Genomic DNA, 19,760 nt, shown 5'->3' with positions numbered 1-19,760 from the left:
TAATATCGAAATTTTGTAAAACATTATTACATTCAATATAATGTGCTGAATAGAACATAATTGTATAAAAAATAGAGAAGAAAACGTGCCCCGCGAAGTTTCTTGTGGATTTTTGGCAATTGTTCTATAATTTTGATTTTGATTATTAATGAGAGCAAAAAAAATGTTACATTTTATTACGAAATTTTAGCAATTGGATTAGCAGTCACATCAAGAATTGCCTGTTAGAAATTCAATTGGGCTACTGCATCATGATGAAAAAATACCAAACCTGGTGATGGTTCTCCCAATCCTTATGTTGGCAGAATGCACCGCAGTAACGGGCGGCGTTGCAGCCAGAGCAAGTCTCCTGAGCCTTGCGGCCGCAGTTCCAGCAGCACTGAACACGACAATATTTACTAATACTAGTAACTATTATTGACATTCTGTCATATTTTTGAAGTGGAAACTTCTTTAGAGGCATAGAGCACTTTTCTTGAGATGGCTAAATGTTAAACTCGCGTCAGGACACGTGACCTGATCGAAAATTCGTAAGACTGTCGTTGAAGTTATGGATGAAAGTTCATTTTTCTGAGAGATAAACTTTTTAATGTAAAATAATTGTAATAGTTATATGAAGTGTTACATTTTTTATGTAATATAAATTGTCATTATTATGTACTATAGCGCGATAAATTAATATTGTATTTAACCACATTTAAATGATGTAATACTACTACATAATACTAATTAATAAAGTTATTTGTGCGAATTTATTCCCTGGCCATTCCAAAATATTCAAAAATGCACAAAGTTAATGTTCAAGAATTCACTTCTGCCGGCACTCCCGAAGCGCAAACAGTTATTTTTTTATTTTTATCTAGATTTCATATTGAGTTTGAATAAAGTGAGGGTATGTTTAGAAGATTTAAGATACTCACGGTTTGCTGCGTGGGGCTGAGCTCTCTGCAGGGCGGAGGGGAGAGTCTCCGGCGCTCCGTCACCAGCTCGAGGGCTTTGCACTCCGCAGCGCCCACCGCCCGCTGCAGCTCTAGAAGCGCTTGACGTTTCACCTTCGTAGTTAATTATATCAGGGGTTACTTTGGGGGATTTAGGAAATATATAACAACAACGAAATACCAGTAACATGGTATATATATTCAGACGTACGTATTCACTTTAATGGCCTGGTGAGAAAATAGCGCGTGGAAGAATAATTATTAAACAGAGGCATTCAGTAACTTTGTCATATAGTTTTTATTTTATGAGTTATATTTATGTTGCAAATAGATAATATTACGTGAGGCTTGATTTAGAGCTCGTCCGATGGTCAGCGCTTACGTCGGTCAAGCGTAGACGCTACGCGCTGACCATGTTGCTTGATTCTCGTCAGAGCAACGTAGCTGTACGCGCGTAGCAATTCATTAGCGCTAGATTGTACACGATCATTTATTTTATGAGTCATATTTAGAGAAGTCGCATGGTGTGACATGACCAGTCAACTTTTTCCAAAACCCGTCATTGGTTGGGACGTGGTTGGGACAGCACGTCATGAAAACCTGGAGTGGGTCCTGTAGGATTAAACTCCTTCTTTTTTATTTACTTACAGAAGTCATGATGAGAAAATCTTTGAAAACTATTTTTTTTTTATGGAATAGGAGGACAAAGGAGCATACTGGTCAGTTGGTCACCTGATGGTAAGTGATCACCGAAACCCATACCCTCTTTTAACACCAGAGGAATCACAAGAGCATTGCCAACATTATAAAGTGATTAATAAACGTACATATGAATTCAAAAACTTTTATTTTTTTATTATTAATCCTATATACAGTATGGAACTAGCATATATGATATAAATATAGGGTCATACTTATTAGCATACTTGCTGACGATATACAAAAAATTAACATAATCCGTGCATTAATTAAGTCAAAAAGTAGACTTTTTTATTTTGAGCAAATTTGAACGTACTGTAGAATTGGGTCACTAGGTCAATGATTTAATGAACTTGAATATTTCAATATCAAAAAGCCAGAGTTGCCAGTTTGCCGCGCAAAGGTTGAATAGCGCCGTCAAAGAGAAGCCGCTTCAGTGTTGTAGCACGCCTAAACACATGGTTTTAATTTTATAGACATAAATATGAATGTAGTTTCAACAAACAATAAAGTATTTGTAGACAGATTAGGCTGGATTTAGAGCTCGTCCGACGGTCAGCGCTTACGTCGATCAAGCGTAGCGCGTACCCCTACGCGCTGACCATGTTGCTTGATTGTCGTCAGAGCGACGTTGCTGTACGCGCGTAGCAATTAATTAGTGCTAGATTGTACACGATCATATGTTTTCATTGCTAAAGCTATACTTGACCGACGTCAGCGCTCACCGTCAGTCGAGCAGTAAATGCAGCTTTAACGGTCGTTCCTAACATACTATCTAAAGATAGAGGTAAATTACTACCTTCTGTCAGTAATTTGCTGTCAATAATTTGAAGCTGTCCCAATATACCCGATAAGTCATTCTTATTGCCTTATATTGGACGCGTGAATTGCGATTTCCATAAAAACTTCCTCCCATTGACAGACAGCGTGTACGGATAAGGTGAGTTACCGTCGCTATATTTATTGGGACCAAGAAAAATCAACGATGCTTACTATTTTTATCTCAAGTAGGAGATAGACTGAATATTGGGAACAGCCGTAAATCTACTTCGTCATGATATCGGCCCTCGTGAAACTTATCATTGAAATGTTCAGGCGGTCGTTAGTGGTCATTTTTATGAGCTCTACTTCACTATTTTCTATCTTGATAGCATATTTTAGAGTTTCTTGCGCCGCTTCTTCTCTCTCAGAGCGCCATTTGTTTCCGAAGCGGTAGTAGTATCTAGTAGTTATCAGAAATGACATCAAAAAGAATTGTTAAGGAATCAATTTTGAGAAAATAAATGCCTTTTATGCCTTTATATGTGTATTCATCCAGGCTTTTTATTCTTACCTGGTTGACGGACTCCTCAGCTCTCCTCCTCACTTCTCCGACTCTCTCCTCCGTCTGCCTCACAGCCGCGGCAATGATCTCACTGGCAGCACGCTTAATGTCATTGTTCTCTGCCTGTTCCACTCCTATTAGAAAATGTTTCATGATATACAGTACCCTCGAGCAAGAAATCTACAGATTATCTATATTTACTACACAGATTTGCTGGTCAAGTTTTCTGAATGATCTTTAGAATCGTGTAAGTTATAGTTAATGTTGTGTACGTTTCGGAAATATCTGGAGGAACGGAAGGTTAACAGAACCTTATTCTCAGCGTTTTAAATGTTATCGGATTCTAACGACCTATCAGTATTATTCTTGTAGATTATATTAAAGGAAACTGTTTATTATTATTAATAGTGGCTGTAAAACTGTCTGTTGTGCAAATTTTTTTGTTCGCCGTTAGAAGATCGGTAAATTTTTCCAAATAATGGCTGAGCCTCTTTTTAAATGAATATAATATGGACTAGATAAGTGAACGTAAAACTCCGAGTGAGATTACTTCTTTGTTATATCTGGCCTGTCCTAAAGAATGCCTGCGAAGTTTGCTTTTTGAAGGTGGTCACTTAATGACGCCTATAGGCCTATCAAAATGAAGAGCTGGCACCGTGGCACATTAGCTGGATACAAAAGTTAAGGAAGCGAATGCGTGCTTCAACACGTATGCCCCGAAAAATGATACTTAATATCCAAGAAGTGTATGATAAAGTAACTCGGTCATGTGCTTAGATACTAACCATATACCTATCGTATTTCAGCCCCACATTATGGGCAAGGTGGAGGGAAAGAGACGCGCTGGGCGAAGAAGGAAATTCTGGTTACGGAACACGTGGGAGTGAGCTGGGATACGTCATCGAACAACCTTCCCCTTTCGCTGATGATAGCGATGTATTTAAAAAGCTGATGGCCAATTTTAATGGCGGATGAGGCAATATGAGATGAGGAAGTACGCGCTGTTCTAACCTGTACTCCTGTTCTGCAGGATGGTGAGCGCTCGTTTTGTCTTCTCCACCATACTGAGTGTGCAGTTCAGCATGGTGTGGATGTTCTTCCATTCATCATCGGTCTTCACCACTCCACCTCGGGGTTCGGTGAAGGACGCGTTCATGGAAGATACGTCACGTACCGTTATACCTGAAGAAGTTAGTTTTGTTATATATGTACTATGTGTTAGTGTTATGCCGGGATTGCTTGAATTAATATACTGTCTCAATTTCCGAATACTGAAAGATGAAGAAAGTAATTTGTAAGAAATTGGTTGGTTGGATTCTGATTGATAACGAATAATTCTTGGGTTTGTGATATCTGTATTTCAAAGAAAAACACATGAAAATTTAATATTTATTTATAAATAAGAGAAAACCACATAACATTTGAGTGAGTAGGTAACATATTACACTGTAGAAAAGGATTTATCCGGGACGCAAATTGCAATTATTTATTATTAAAAATCTTTAAAATAGGCTCACAAATATAATTGGAGGACTGACTAAAGGTGCAACGAGGTTCTCAATCCTATTGTATTTTTTTGTATGTTCGCTACCTCATATCGTTATAGGCGTTTATAGACGACGGGTTTGAAAAAAATCTTTTGTTACATACTCCCAGGTTTGTTCTAATGTAGAAACATAGATCTGATGATAAACACGTACTCTTTTTTATATGTTTAAATTATCTTTATTTACACTGTAATTGTTTTGTCACCCGTTAGAATTATTTATATAATACTCTGGGAGAAATACCCAGAGTTCACTTCGATGATTTCCATGACATGAAGGGATCGAAGGCAATACCTAAATGCGCTGACAAACTTGTAAGAATTTGTGCTTAAATCACTCAATTTGGCCCTGAACTCTTCTGTGGTGTCCCAAGGAGTCTTGTTAAATCAACCCTTATTACATCATGTTCACAAGAGTGTTTTTAATTCTGGACCAACACTCCGGGCTTAATCCATTCCGAAACCCTAATCCAAGACTTCAACAGAAAGGCTGCGCATGAGGCACTAGGGCTAAGTAGGGAAAACGCGTTCTAACCAGGACACTAACGGGGCACTACAGATTAAACAAACACCGCTCAATCTTAGGAATCAGGGTTTGGAGAGCGTGTAGATTTTGTAATAGCGCAGATAAAACCCCGTTACACATTCTCTCTGAATGTGGTCCTTTAATGCGTAGACGTAGCATCTCTATGGGAAGTCAAACTCTTCAACCACTTGAGATACGTCAGGTCATTGCAAAAGATATAATAAGATTCATGAAAAGAATCAATCTTATGAGTGAGCTATAGTTAACAATGGCTATTACAATAGATCACATTGTTTGCACTGAACTGTACCAAAGCACTTTACAAACCCTAACCACACATGCTCGCACTACTTATAATATATATATGTAAATGTTTGCATGTGTAGACTTGAAAACCGTAACCAATTGCCGTGTTAGGTAACTTAAAATTGTAAAATAATAGGATTGAATAGAAAATAAATAGCAAACACTGCATTGACTTCAAACAAAAATGTATACCATGAAAACCATTTTTTTTTAATCAAATGGATGCAATTTTTAAATTCAATGAAGAGTTTAAGAGCTAGAACCATAAAAATTGTTGATTATTTTTTTAAATTCAAAACGATGCAATTTTTAATTTTAATGAAGGACTACAAAAATAGGCTTGTCATATTACCGTCTGCGTACCGACAGCAAGCGGCAGTCAGTACGCTAACATGACGTCATAAGATGTCGTCCCGTCCACATAACAACGCGCGGGGATTACAAGTACTCACCATCACGCCGTTCGAAGGGTGGTTCGTGCGGGGTGTGGTACGGGTGGTAGGGGTGGTAGTCGAACAGACTGGCGTTGCTGGGCAGCGAATAGAACGGGGAGGGGTTCAGCAGGCTCGCACGCTTCGCGGGGGGATACTCTTCCTGGCCGCCGTTCGTAGCCGCGTCGTAAAACCTGCAACAAACTATTATTAGGATTCAGGAATCCCTTATTTTTTTAAATGTACTAAAATAAGAAAGTTGTTTTGGAGTATATTTTTGGCGTACTATTTAAACACGGAATTCCAGAATACCTGCGTAAGAAACTAATGTGGTTTGGTGATAAGTCAGCACGCATTACACGAAATTCTCACCTCTTTCTATCTAAATCAAGGCAAGTTAAAAATCAGAATCTACCATTTATACAATTCACAACAATCCGAAAATTGTTATTAATTAGTTGTTCTTATGTATCAGGTCGACGGGGTTCCGAAATAAGGCACAGTGAGGACACAGCTAATGTTGTACTGGAAACACCGCGCAAGGAAAATCATTCCATAGTTTGGTTGTGAGTGGAAAAGTATATTGACTGAGTCTGAATGTAAGAAGGTGAAAAACATTACCAAAGCCGAAGTATTAGTGTTGAAAGGGGTTAGAAAGTTCCCTATTGAAATCGTTGGCTTTGTCAATAAGTATAATTAATTCTAAACAAGTCCGCACAAAACAGTTCTGAATCGCTTTGAAGGTTTATTATGGCCTATGGTTAAATAATCGTGGAACTTTGAATAAGTTTTCAATAAATGGTTTATTTTGACGCTTTTGTTAAAAAATAATACAGAAGCGATCCAAAGATTAGGGATAACGTGGGTTTTTCACAACTTAAACACCTACACTTATTATCAGGATTTTTAGCGTTTTTACCGAGCGGCAGTAAGCCTTCTATTTATAGAAAAAAGAGAAAGACTGTCAAGGCAAACAATGCAAGGAACCCTTCCACTGCTTAAAACATTGGAATGAAATTCCTTTTACAGCATTGGTACTGTCTTCATAAAAGAGCGCATGATTCACCTACCAGAACGGCAAAGTTAATTCTTGTGTAATAGGTGTTAACTTGAGAGTTTCTTGCGCCGCTTCTCTCGCAGAACGCGTGTGTAGTGTCTAGTATATTAGAAATTACATAAAAAAAGAATTCTAAAGGAATCAATTTTGAGAAAAAATATGCCTTTTATGCCTTTTTTATGCCTTGTGTTAAGCGATGGAAGTCACTGATCATTAAGTGAGCCGTACACCGATTTGCCCAGATATTAAAAAAAAAAGAAAATAACTAAATTTATTACTATAATCAAACCTTCTGAAAAGCTTCCCGGATTCAGTAACATAGTTTATTTTTTTATTTAGATCACGGAATAATTACTCATTTAATAATAACATTCGGAAAAATAACATTATATGGTATTAAGTGCATAATGTATAGAATACAAATTTCACGGATTTCTTCTTAATTGTTAATTGAGATACAAAAGAGATTAGTTAAAACTTGCAGAAGCAACTAAAGCAGCTGTAGTTTTTTAGAATATTTTTTCTTTTGTTTCAATGGTTTTGTTTATATTGATTGTTACTTGCACAACGCATGCATATTTACTAGGTATTTATATATAGAAATAAATATGAAAAGCCACGAATTTGAGCAATTATTTAAGTAAAAATATATTATTTATATAGCGATATAGAAGTAAAAGCTAAACCCAATTAAGTAGTCGTCTGCAGACACGCTCTTGTTTCGATAATTATTTATGGCCTATTGCGTTTACCAAATAGTTCGCCCATACTCTGTTTGCGAGGCGTGCCCACATTCACAAGAGGAAGCGGGTTATTCTAATATGAATAGCCTATTTCCTGTTTACATTACCTGTGTCTTAGAAAACTTGGAAATATTAACAGCAGCCTTTTTTCGTATTATATACACAGCTAAATCATTTAGAAATGCTCGCGAGAAAACTAAAGTCGATATTTATTTATGTACCATTTCCAAATATTAAGCTTCATATATTATACAGGGCGCCCCAAAGTTATGGGACATGAAGGGAAAGTACTTTAAATATCGTAGATAGGATATTTTTACTGAAAGAAGACTTGATTTTATTTTTAAAAGTTAGTAATTCTGCATTCAAAGATTTTCTAAAAATTACTTGCTTCGTTTGGGAATCGATACATATACTTATAGAAATTCTAGACTAACCAGTTTGTTTAAACATCTTAACTGTTGAGATTATTTGTGCATGTAATTGATAAAAATGTACTTCTTATTGTGTTATCCTTTATATTTGAATAGTTAGGTATTATCTGATAAGTTAATTTTACAGAAACTTGTTGACATCTAAATAACTAGCTATTTTAAAGTGATTTGCGTCACTGGGATTATAAATAGAAAATTTTTGTAACTACAAAGTTATTTGTAGGTGCTTTTTTTGTAATCAATACTTATAATTATATTTAATAACATAATAACGCTATAGCTTCAAGCTTAATTTTTTTAAAGATAGCTGAATTTTTGAGAGAGTTTATGTTACTCATGGAACAGTTATAGGTCAGAGTAGGTATAGATGGTTATAGGTTTCTTTAACTTAATATTTTAAACGTATTGTATTTAGCGTCATTATATTATTTCAACCATTTTGTATGGATCATGTCGCACTAGAGCAGCGCTGCACTACGAGTCGCGGCAGAGTTGCCTCCGAGAGAATATTTTGACGCGCAGCGACGCTACGCGCAGCGCAGCGACGCTCTTATAGGCACGTAATCGCCTCCGCGGAAGCGTCCGCTCCGCTCAAACTCGCGCGCCGACATGGAGCGCGGCCAACTGACCGGAGTTGTCGTCAGAGCGCAGTTGGTACCGCGTATTATATTGCCGCGGTTTTTGGTATCCGTTCAATTAATTATCTGACCGACTACTGGTGAATCTGGCTCATATTTTGTACACACGTGGTTACTTCGGCCCGTTTATCTTAATTTGCATGTTACAAATTATTTGTGGAATATAATAATATGTTAAATTATAGCAGGGACGTCCATATCATATAGGCAATTAGGCAGTGCCTATCTCGTTATGAACCTAAATATCTATAGTGTTAAAGTTAATTTAGTTTAATTTGGTTCCGTTATTTTATAACGAAACTTCTATTGAACCACCTCTCATAAATTTTCCTAGCAACCTACGGTAAGCAATCTCCAGGCTCAACTACGACTAGTTAGATCTACAAGTACAGTGCTAGAAAACAATTGCACGCCCCTGAATTATAGGGAATATTCGAATAAGAGGTTTAACCATATTCCTCTTCTGTAGGATAATATAATAAATAAAATACAAACTTTGTGTCAATATCCAACACTTTCTGGCGACTGAAGCAGCAAAGCGTTAAGGAAAAACAAAAGTTACTAAGTTAAACTTTTTTTTTTTTTTTTTTTTTTTTTATTTGGATCATCAACATTACATATATTACACATTTATATAAACTTATGCTAGGTACAATTATTCTGATATATGTAACAATTAAAGATGAACACATCATTCAATGGTAACAGTGAACAGTGTGATTTATACAGTCAAAAATGTCTAAGTACAAAAATGTATATAAAGTAAGGATATAATTTATATGGTTTTATAATGAAGAGGATATAGGTACATACTACTTGGAAAAAAAAAGTTCACAGGTTAGCTTGATGTGCGAGAATTTTTACAAACTTTTTTGAATTATCGTTGAAAATATCGATTTCTGAATTTTTTGAATTTACTTCGTTGTATAATCTACAAAGCCTGACGATGGGGGCGTTGAGTCCAATGTTTGTTCTGCAGTAAGGAATGTGAAAGATCTTGGATATCGTCTGTCTTGGGTATTTAAAGGGTACTGAGAGGGATATGCATTCTTGAAGATCAGAATTATTTATTTTATTATTAACTATTTTGTGCAGAAATAATAAATCTAGGTAGCTGCGACGAGATTTTAGTGAATGAAGTTTAAAGAAGTCGAGGCGTTGGGTATAAGGGCATCTATAAGATATTCCAGGTGTTGAAAAAGCTAGATGTCTCGAAAAAGACCGCTGTATTGATTCAATTCGTTGCGACTGCAAACTGTAGAAAGGATTCCAAACAACACTTGCGTATTCAATATGGGTTCGTACTAGAGCATTAAACAGTAGTATTTTGGTTTTTACACGACGGAATTTATTGGTGTTGCGTCTCATAAAGCCAAGCATCTGCGTAGATTTTTTAACGACTGAGTCTATGTGCGAATTGAATGTGAGTTGATTATCGATAAGAACACCTAAATCACGGATTTCACTTACTTCTTGTATCTCTGTATTATCTAACGTGTAAACAAAATTCGATGGTTTCTTTTTGCGGGTAAATTTTATAAGGAAGCACTTACTGATATTTAAATACATATTGTTAGTGTAACACCATGTCCATATTCTATTTAAATCGGCTTGTAGTTGTGCACAGGAGACAGGGGATGCGGTAACATAAAGCTTCAAATCGTCCGCAAATATAGAGAATTTGGAGTGGAGTATTACTGAACTAATATCGTTGATAAATAACAAGAATAAGATTGGTGCAAGGTGGGATCCTTGCGGCACACCAGAGGTTGCATAGTAAGTATGTGACTTATAACCGTTGGTCATCACTATTTGGGATCTCATTCCTAAATAAGATATAAGCCAGTTAAGAAGTGAACCACATACACCGGTGGTTTTTAATTTCAGTGTAAGCAAATTGTGGTCAACTTTGTCAAATGCGCTTTTAAAATCTGTATAGATACTGTGTACTTCATGGCCCTTATCTATGTCACTGCAAATATTGGAAACGTAGGAAACTAAGTTTGTTTGGACAGATCTTCCGTTGAAAAACCCGTGTTGGTTATTTGAAATAGTGGCACTGATATGCCTAGTTATGGTAGGAGTAACAAGAGATTCAAAGAGCTTGGCAAGGCAAGATAGTATTGCAATTGGCCGGTAATTTTCTACTTTCGATAAGTCGCCCTTTTTAAATATAGGCACTATTTTGCTTTCTTTCCATACTTCCGGGAATATGCCATCTTGTAATGATTTGTTAAAAATTAGAAACAGAGGAAAAGAGAGAACAGTACTACATTTATTAATGAAAAATGGGTGGATATCGTCAGGGCCGCTAGCTTTAAAAATATTTATTTTTTTGATTTTTTTAATAATATCTGTTTCTGTTATATAAATACAATTGATGAGTGTGTCCGACAGTATTTGTGATGGGTGATTGTGTGTAGAAGTCTTTATATTAGAGTACACTGAATAAAAGTGGGAGGCAAAAAGGTTAGCTATTTCAGGGCCGGTATTTGCCACGGAGTCGTCTTTAGTCATTCTGTCAGGTAGTTTACATTTATTTTTCTTTTTATCCTTAATGTATCGCCAAAACGCCTTTGGATCTTTTGTTATATTGTCCTCAATATTGTTTCTATAAACAGACAAACAATGATCATGTAAGGAATGACACCGATCCCGGAGGATTTCAAATTCCAGTCGATCCCGCGGGTTTCTATATTTTTTATATTTTGCACGGACTTTATTTTTTTCCGAAAGTATTTTTATTAGTTGTCCAGTATACCAGTGAGGATATCTGGAAGTTTTCACCTTGCGCTTTGGTACATATTTTGATATAGTTTTCCACAACTTGTTATATAGGACAGAAACCATTTCATTTACATGTTTTTCTTTTAGTTGGTCTTGCCATGGATAGCTCTTTAATTCTTTTTTAATAGCATCATAATCGGCTTTGAAATAATTATAATCGCTACGGGGCTTAGGTTTAAGGAAGGTAAGGTTGGGAAAACTTAGATTTAAAACGAGATTAGGATGATACGGATCTAATTTAGACAATAATTGTAATGGTTTACTTATATTTACAGAGTTGAAACTGCAAAGTACTAAGTCTAATATATTGCCGTTTGCGTTTTGAATATTATTGATTTGGTATAAATTATTAGTAGAGATAAAATCAATCAAATTATAACCTAAGGGATTGTGGTGGTATGATGGTAGAGTGTATGTACTGTTGTTTACGGGTGACCAGATAATTGAGCTCTGATTAAAATCTCCAATTATAATTAATTCTTCTGTATGATCGATGACAGAGTTAGCGTTATTAATAAAAGCAGCTTGAGTGTGAAGTTTGACAGGTGGAGGTAAATAGACAGCACAAATTGTTATTTTTTTAAGGATGTTATTCAGATTCAACTCTATAGTTATCCATAGATCTTCACATTCGCTTTCATAATGACTGATACGTGCTGAAGTTATGTCTTTCATTACTGCTATCATAACTCCTCCGCCATCCAACTTGCTATTACTGGAAGTATGGCGATCACGGCGGTAGACCACATAACGACCATCGATGAATTCGTTATCAAATATTTGATTGTTTAACCATGTTTCGGTAAAAATTATAATTTTATATTCATTTTGAAGAATATTTTTATATATTTCATTAGTTTTTGTACGTATACCTCTTACGTTCTGATAATATATGTCAACAGAATCGAATTTGGAAATGGAAAACTGAGTCGCATTTAAATCTAAAACATAAAATACATATAGTTCCTAAGTAATTGACTTGAGAGTGTCATGACTGCGGATTAGAATGCAGGAGCACGATTCGTCTTTTCTCATATAGATTCGCCCGTTACGAACCCATACATACTTATAGCCCGAGACTTTAGCCGTTGTTCGAGCAGCTGCATGTAAAGACTTATTTGCTGGGGTAAGATGTTCGCTAACGTAGATTGGGGCAAGAGGAGCACTTCCAGAAACACCGAAATGGCCAGAGTTTAGCTTTTCATGAGCCTTTTTATTTTTATTAAACTTTGTGACTGCGGCTAAGAGGGTATCACGTTGACGAGCACTTCGTAGTTTTGCTATTACAGCTCGGGGCCTTGTACTTTCCTTGTCCAATTTAGCCACGCGAGTAACATGTTGAATATCAGCATCTCCAATAGAGCATCCAACAGTTTCAGCAAGGCTTATAAGAGTTGTGGACAGATTTTCGGATCGATGTTCAGGGAGCCCGTTTATTTCAACGTTAGATTCGCGCATGAGTTGTTCGACGTTGCTCAACCTAGTTGTCAAATCTTTAACGGAACTTTGTAGTTTTTGATTGAAACTTGAAATACTCCAAAAATTCTGAGCGGATTTTCATTTGCCCAGTCATTTCATTAGCTTCGGCGCCCTTCAGACTGAAAAATGATGTTACAAATTACTGCTTCACGGCAGAAAGGCTCCGTTGTGTTACCCATAATCTAGCCGGCATCCTGTGCACAGAAGCCACTGATGGTTTATTTATGATCAGATAATAATATTATTTGGACATAAAATGTGATGAAAAATAACAAAACTTTCAGCTATCAACGTATGAATTAATATTCTAGAAAACATATAAAGCGTACCGTTGCTATATAATCATATCAAACACGTAAGTATCATTAGAGAAGTTTGTATAACGCCTGCCGCTAATCGATAGGCAATTACGAACAATCAAACTTTTCACACGCGCCTAATTGCTTTGTAAAACTAGTAGGCGTTATAATTATAGTTATATTATATTTCAAGCTCGTACACTACGTCGTAATTCTAATAAATGGTGAAAGACGATGGATGGATATATAAATAAAGTAAATAAGAACTGTATGCTGCATTACTTTGTATATATTGTCTAAATACTTTGTAAAATGATCAAACTATAAGAATTGATTGAAACGATTGGCAATAAGTTATTTACCAATTCTTCTCATATAGCTCAACTTTTCCGTGGTAAATTTACTTAATTAATGCTAATTTAAGAAGAATAACATCAATGAACAAACATAAACTGGTTTGCCTACTACCCGGCTAAGTCGAGTAAGTAAGTTTTTTGTGTGGCGATGTGTAGGTATGCTTTTACAACAAGATTCCAGAAAATGTCCAAAACAAAAGTATTACGATATTCAAAAGAATTTTTAAAATACGTTTGCGTGGTAAAGGTATAAGCAATAACATAAGTGACTTTCTTAATGATTCCACAGATTGGGAATGGAGCGACCGCCGCAGGCTATTAAGTTATAAGTTTAATTGCACAATATTACTTTGTTAAAAATATTTTTGATGAAAAATTGTCTCGCTGAGTTTGTTGCGCCCATTCTTCTCAGGTCTGAGGCATTCTTTATGGAATGGGTGGTAGTTTTTGACTTTCAATAAGTGATGTCAAATCCTATTTTGAATAAATGGAGTTAATAATGGAACTATATTTTCCCCTTATAATTGTTATTTCAATATATTGATGATGTTATTTCAAAGTTGTTATGATAGTCTAGCCGCAAGTTACTAATTAAGACTGTAGAGAGTAATTTAGCAACACATTGGGCAACCGACGCACGGACAGACTATTGGCTGCACCATTCCACATTGTCCACAGCACCTGGTTACTTGGAAACTTCTGATAAATGTAAGCATTGGCATTCGGCATTTGCGGGTCTTATTAGCATCTGTGCGCTCTCGTGTCGCAGACTGTGACGTAATATGGCGAGCGATTTAGAAGCGACGAGCAAACTTTGTGATATTTAAATATAAGTATATAATATTATTTTCAATTTCAATTTTTCAATTTATTTATAAAGAGATTATAAAATTACAAAATAAGAATAATAATACAAGTCTTACTTTCAGGCGTAAAGAGCTTATATTAAAACTATGTAAATGATCACAAAAAAGAGAAACCTAATAAAAAAGGTATAAATTAATCTACAGGTTAAGTATATATGTTAACAATGGCTTCAAAGTAATGACTTTTAACTAATACAGATAAAATATAAATAATGATTATTTTTACACTATCAGTAATTATAACTGGCAGTTACCCGTGACTTTATTCGCAATTACAAGGGTAACTACATCATAAGATACATAATAGCTTTAAGGGTAAATGTATACACTTCTATAATAAAGTCCCAGCCACTGTTCAGGCATTATCTATAAATAAATTTAAATGTTTTATAAAAAAATGGCTCTGTCGTAAATCCTATTACTCCACTGCTGAATATCTAAATGATCGGACAGCCTGGGACTAGAATGTGATTATTTTATAGCGATAGAAATGACTGTACAATATTGTATATTTTTATTGAAAAGAGCGCAAAAAAAGAATGCTGCGAGAGTTTCTTGCGCCGCTTCTTCTCTCTCAGAGCGCCATTTGTTTCCGATACGGTAGTAGTAGTATGTAGTAGTTATACATCAAAAAGAATTCTAAAGGTATCAATTTTGAGAAAATAAATGCCTTTTTTTTGGCGGTGTTCCATTGCTGTCACATGCATATATTATAAAAAAACAATGATGCATCTACTACAATAACACTATTTTTACGTATTTATTTGCATTTTCTTTTTTTTACCTTACTCGTGTAAGGTATTTACTATTATACAAAATTTTTGTTGCGTCACTTTTCATATTTTGTAGCTGAAATTATTTGTAAAAAGATGAAGCTTGCAATGTTGATTAAAAATACATGAAAAAAAACTAATTTTGATTGGATTTGACATGATCATACATCTCTCACCCATAATGAAGTTTTCATCCGTTCGTCTTTCTACATCTTCTCTTCTCCGACTTACTTGGCAAATGCGACCTTCACGAAAAAGTATTTTCATTTTCATCACAATTTCATCTGGTTTATATATCGCCTATGACACTCATAAATAATGTGACTTTTTATTGGTAACACTTTTTTTAATATCTGTTGAGTAGATTCAGAGATTACTCTATCTTAATATATATATTTCTTTTGTGCGTCTGTTGTAACTGACCTCCTCCTAAACGGCTGGACTGATTTTAATAAAACTTTCTGTGTGTCTTCAGGTGGATTCGAGAGTTGTTTAGATTCACAATTAAACTACCTCCAAAACGGCTGGACTGATTTTGATGATTTTTTTGTGTGTTCCAGTGAATTTGAGATTGGTTTAGATTCTCAATGCCGTCCATATAATATAATTCTCCTGCTCATACACATGTTAGTGAACTCCTCATAAATCATGTGTATACAGGACAACGTCTGTCGGGTCCACTAGTATATACTAATATTATAAAGCTGCAGTGTTTGTTTCTACTGGTCCGATTTGAATGATTCTTTCAGTGTTGGGTAGTCCATTTATCGAGGAAGGCTATGTTTTTTTTTCCAAAATTAGGGATCCGTAATAAAATTGCTATTTTGTAACACAAGGTGTAAAATCGAAAACCTATTTTTGCGTGCGCTGCAAAAACTATTGACAATAGAACAAAATGATGTACAGGCTATAATATAGGCAATATTTTATTATTTATAAAACTATCGCGTGAATTATACATTATATGGCAAAACAACGTTTGCCGGGTCCACTAGTATTTATATATATTGTGAAACTCACAAACTTTACCTATTTTAAATTAAAATATATAAATTTATATGTGTACATACATAGATACAGGTGAAGTTTATATAAAGTTTGTATAAAACATTAACATTAAATAGCCATATATCGAATCCCGGTAGGTGCAAGCATTTATATCAAGAATATGGATGTTTGTTTCCGAGTCATGGATGTTTAAATAACAGCGTTTTCCCTAAAAGTAAACGCATATTAAAATACTTACGTAATTCGAAGCTTATATTTGAGATAGGCACGTCAGTTTCCCGTAGATTTTACCAATTTTTCATACTCTTTGTACCTGTGGATGACGTATTTCCTGTGTCTCACCATCAGTGGCGCCACCTAAACCTTTATAAAGGGGTTGCAGCGCCATTTTGGCTCGTTGGCGTTTTAGTTCCCGTAGTGTTAAAATTGGTGAGCATACGCAATACAAGAAAATATAAAGAATATTTAATTTTAAAGTGATTACTAGTTAATTTTGGATATATATTGCTACCGTTGTGAACGACTGTGGACCTGATTGCAAATAACATAAGTATTGCTCTGAGCACGTAAGTAACCTTAAATTTATGTATGTTTATATGAATTTATGTATGTATAAGTTAATATGTTGTATTAAATATATCGTTGTCTTGTACCCATAACACAGGCTATATATGCTTAACTTGGTGCAAGATAATTTGTGTAAAAAGTGTGTCAATATTATTATTATTATTATATGTAGATTTTATTGTGAAATATACTATTTGCCAAAAACATCGCCCTCACTAATTAAAACAGCATCCAACATAAATTAGCAGTCAGTTAACCGCAGGTTATTATCGCCAAACCACTATTTAGTGATAGTGTCTGCATTTTGGCACGCGGCACGTTAAAATACAGTTTTCGTTGGGTTGAACTTGCATTTGCGGGGAATTATGGGCCTCTAAATTGTTGGGACAGGGTGTCTAAAGCCTGCGCCAGGTTTTGTAACGCCTGGACGGATATTATAGCTAGTAAAGTTAAATTAGAAGACACACTTCACGAATTTTTATTTTAAACTAGGTGACCCGACAGTCGCTGTTCTTTCAAGAGAAAAACAAGGATTCGGGAATAATGTAATCAAAGTTTATCAGTAAAAAATGAAACAAAAACATATTTCTGAATGATCTTATAATACGTAGTAAAAAGAAGTTTTACATTACCGCTTTACAATTAATTTTTAATTTGTTTTTACATTCGATTTTTTCGTAAAAGTTATCTACATTTTTATTATTAGGTTTGTATGCCCGACGTTTCAAGACCTTTCCAGATCTCGTTTTCAGGGGGACAGCAGATAAAATGAGTCAAGATTATTTATTAAGTATTTGTGACAGTTGTCATTATGAAGTTTAGCGCCATTTATTTCCTCGGAGGTGGTATTTGCTGTAGACAGAGGGTTTTTGGCAAAACTTACTGACAGTGTCCTCTGCTTTTTTGGTATGTGTAGTTGTGGGTTTTAATTTAGAGCATAGTTTCTCAACCTTATTTTGCTCACCGCCCACTTTGAGAATGTTTTTTTCTAGAGTATTTACGTGTATTTTTTGCCTTTTAGACTATATTTTTTAATCTACCCACGCCCCATCTGCACCATCTCAATGCCCCCTAATTTTCTCTGGGTCTTCTACTGCCCCCCGAAAGTCTCAAACGCCCACAGGGGGCGTTATCGCCCACGTTGAGAACCTATGGATTTAGAGATTATTGGATCCTAGTTCACTTTGACACATAAGAAGTTAAATCTCATTTGTCCAGTAATTTCACTAGCTACGGGCTCCTCAATTCGAAACACATTAATGCTTGGACAATACTGGTAGATGGCAGAAAAAGGTGCCACTGCGGTATCCAACTCTGATATCCTATGCAAGAAAGGCTTCTAATGGCCACTAGAAACGGAGCAGTTGGTATAACCACAGAGTAGGGATAGATACTTACCTACGTATTAACAGAGAGACAGCCCCCTCATTAATGAAACTAAAGCACATTACAACAGCGCCAGTGGTGAGCAGCGGGAACTAACATTCATTTTTTAAACGTTTTTTATAAGCTTCACCTGTATGTTTGTATGTTTGTAACCGACTTCCTTGGGCGCGATTTTGACCCACTTTAAACGGCTAGATTTCGTTCAAACTTTGTAGATTCATCGAGGACCGATGACATTACACTAATTTGATAAAAAAATAATAGTTTAAAACAACTAAAAAACACGCTTTTTATAGATAACCGAACCTCAAAATAGAAAATAAATAATAGTTTAAAAAAACTATAAAACGCTTTTTATAGAAAACCGAACTAAAAAATAGAAAATAAATTATTTTATTTTAAAAAAAGCGTGGGGTGCTTTTTAAGATATTATCAAAATGATAATCACTCTATTCATATCTGTCAATAAAATATTTATAACTATTGACACCAAGCACCTTTGACATTTTTTAGTTCGGTTTTCTATAAAAAGCGTGTTTTTCAGTTTTTCTTAAATTATTATTTATTATTTAATTATTAATGTGCTGTTATTGCGTCATGTTATTGAGACAAGATTACGCCTGATGTATAATATAATAACCACATAGTAGGGAATTGGGATGGATACTTACGTATTAACAGTGTTAGGTAGAACGTAACTTAAGTTAAAGGCAATGCACCTATTACGCGCCTCAATAGGGCTACTGGAAATCCAAGCGCTGGCAGCTATTTCGGTGTACGGATCAGCCTTGCTATCCAACGCGGTAATGCCGCCAATATTCTTGGTACGCTTCCACGAAATGATAGTATTAATTTTATGTAATACTATATATTGTAATTATAGTTATAGAATTCACCTTGTACATGATTATAATATACATTATAACAAGTAATACATCTAATATTCCCAAATGCCTCGAGCGCTAGGCAAACACCTGGATTCAATTAAGAATTTAATTTATCTTTCATTAAAACATCGAACAGTTAAGGCCTGATATTGACATGTTATTAAATTTGGTTCGGAACAACATCAACAACCGCGGCGGCACTGAGTTACCGCGGCAAAAACCCGCGTGTCTCGTGCGTGTGACAGCTCAGGGAGGTAGCACATCCAGTATAAGCGATAAGCTTTGCTATATTTATATATAGAATAAAATACCATATAAATGTGGATTATAGAAATCATAATATGTATGTTAGACTATAAGGTATTTTTTTTATGGGCCCTGTAGCCTAAAATAAAAGGAAAAAAGGATTTATTAAATCCAACTGTCGTTTTAATATGCAGGAATTGGCGTAAAATCATCAATACTGTACTACGCGTTTCGTTTATATTGCGCCGCCTACATAGACTCATATCCACTTTATATACATATGACTTTCTTGACTACGTCAAGAAAGTCGAGCTAAAAGAATGCGATGATGATTCGGAATTCGTCTTAGCTCGGGTGCGATTGGCGTGCGGTGCGAGTGCAGGCGAGACCGGGCGCCGGGCGAGCACCGAGCAGGAAGTCAGGGAAGAACGTTCTTATTAGGCAATCATAATTGCTATATTTTT

The 19,760-nt window shown here is 35.4% G+C and overlaps 1 protein-coding gene across 1 annotated transcript in view; it reads right to left on the bottom strand.

Moving 5' to 3' along the window:
* Positions 1 to 292: 292 nt before the first annotated feature.
* LOC126969991 (protein CBFA2T2) overlaps positions 293 to 19,760 on the bottom strand; it is a 91,076-nt gene continuing 71,608 nt past the window's right edge. Inside the window, exons 7-11 of the mRNA XM_050815652.1 lie at positions 5,792 to 5,964; positions 3,973 to 4,143; positions 2,971 to 3,095; positions 921 to 1,030; positions 293 to 379 (exon numbers count right to left, since the gene is read on the bottom strand). Coding sequence (XP_050671609.1) covers positions 980 to 1,030; positions 2,971 to 3,095; positions 3,973 to 4,143; positions 5,792 to 5,964 — 520 coding nt within the window. The 3' untranslated portion in view covers positions 293 to 379; positions 921 to 979. The remainder of the gene's footprint in view (positions 380 to 920; positions 1,031 to 2,970; positions 3,096 to 3,972; positions 4,144 to 5,791; positions 5,965 to 19,760) is intronic.

Source organism: Leptidea sinapis, chromosome 19, assembly GCF_905404315.1.
Source record: "Leptidea sinapis chromosome 19, ilLepSina1.1, whole genome shotgun sequence".
Lineage (NCBI taxonomy): Eukaryota > Metazoa > Arthropoda > Insecta > Lepidoptera > Pieridae > Leptidea > Leptidea sinapis.
Note: the sequence above shows the minus strand (reverse complement) of the source record. Positions and strands in the feature narration are given on the sequence as shown.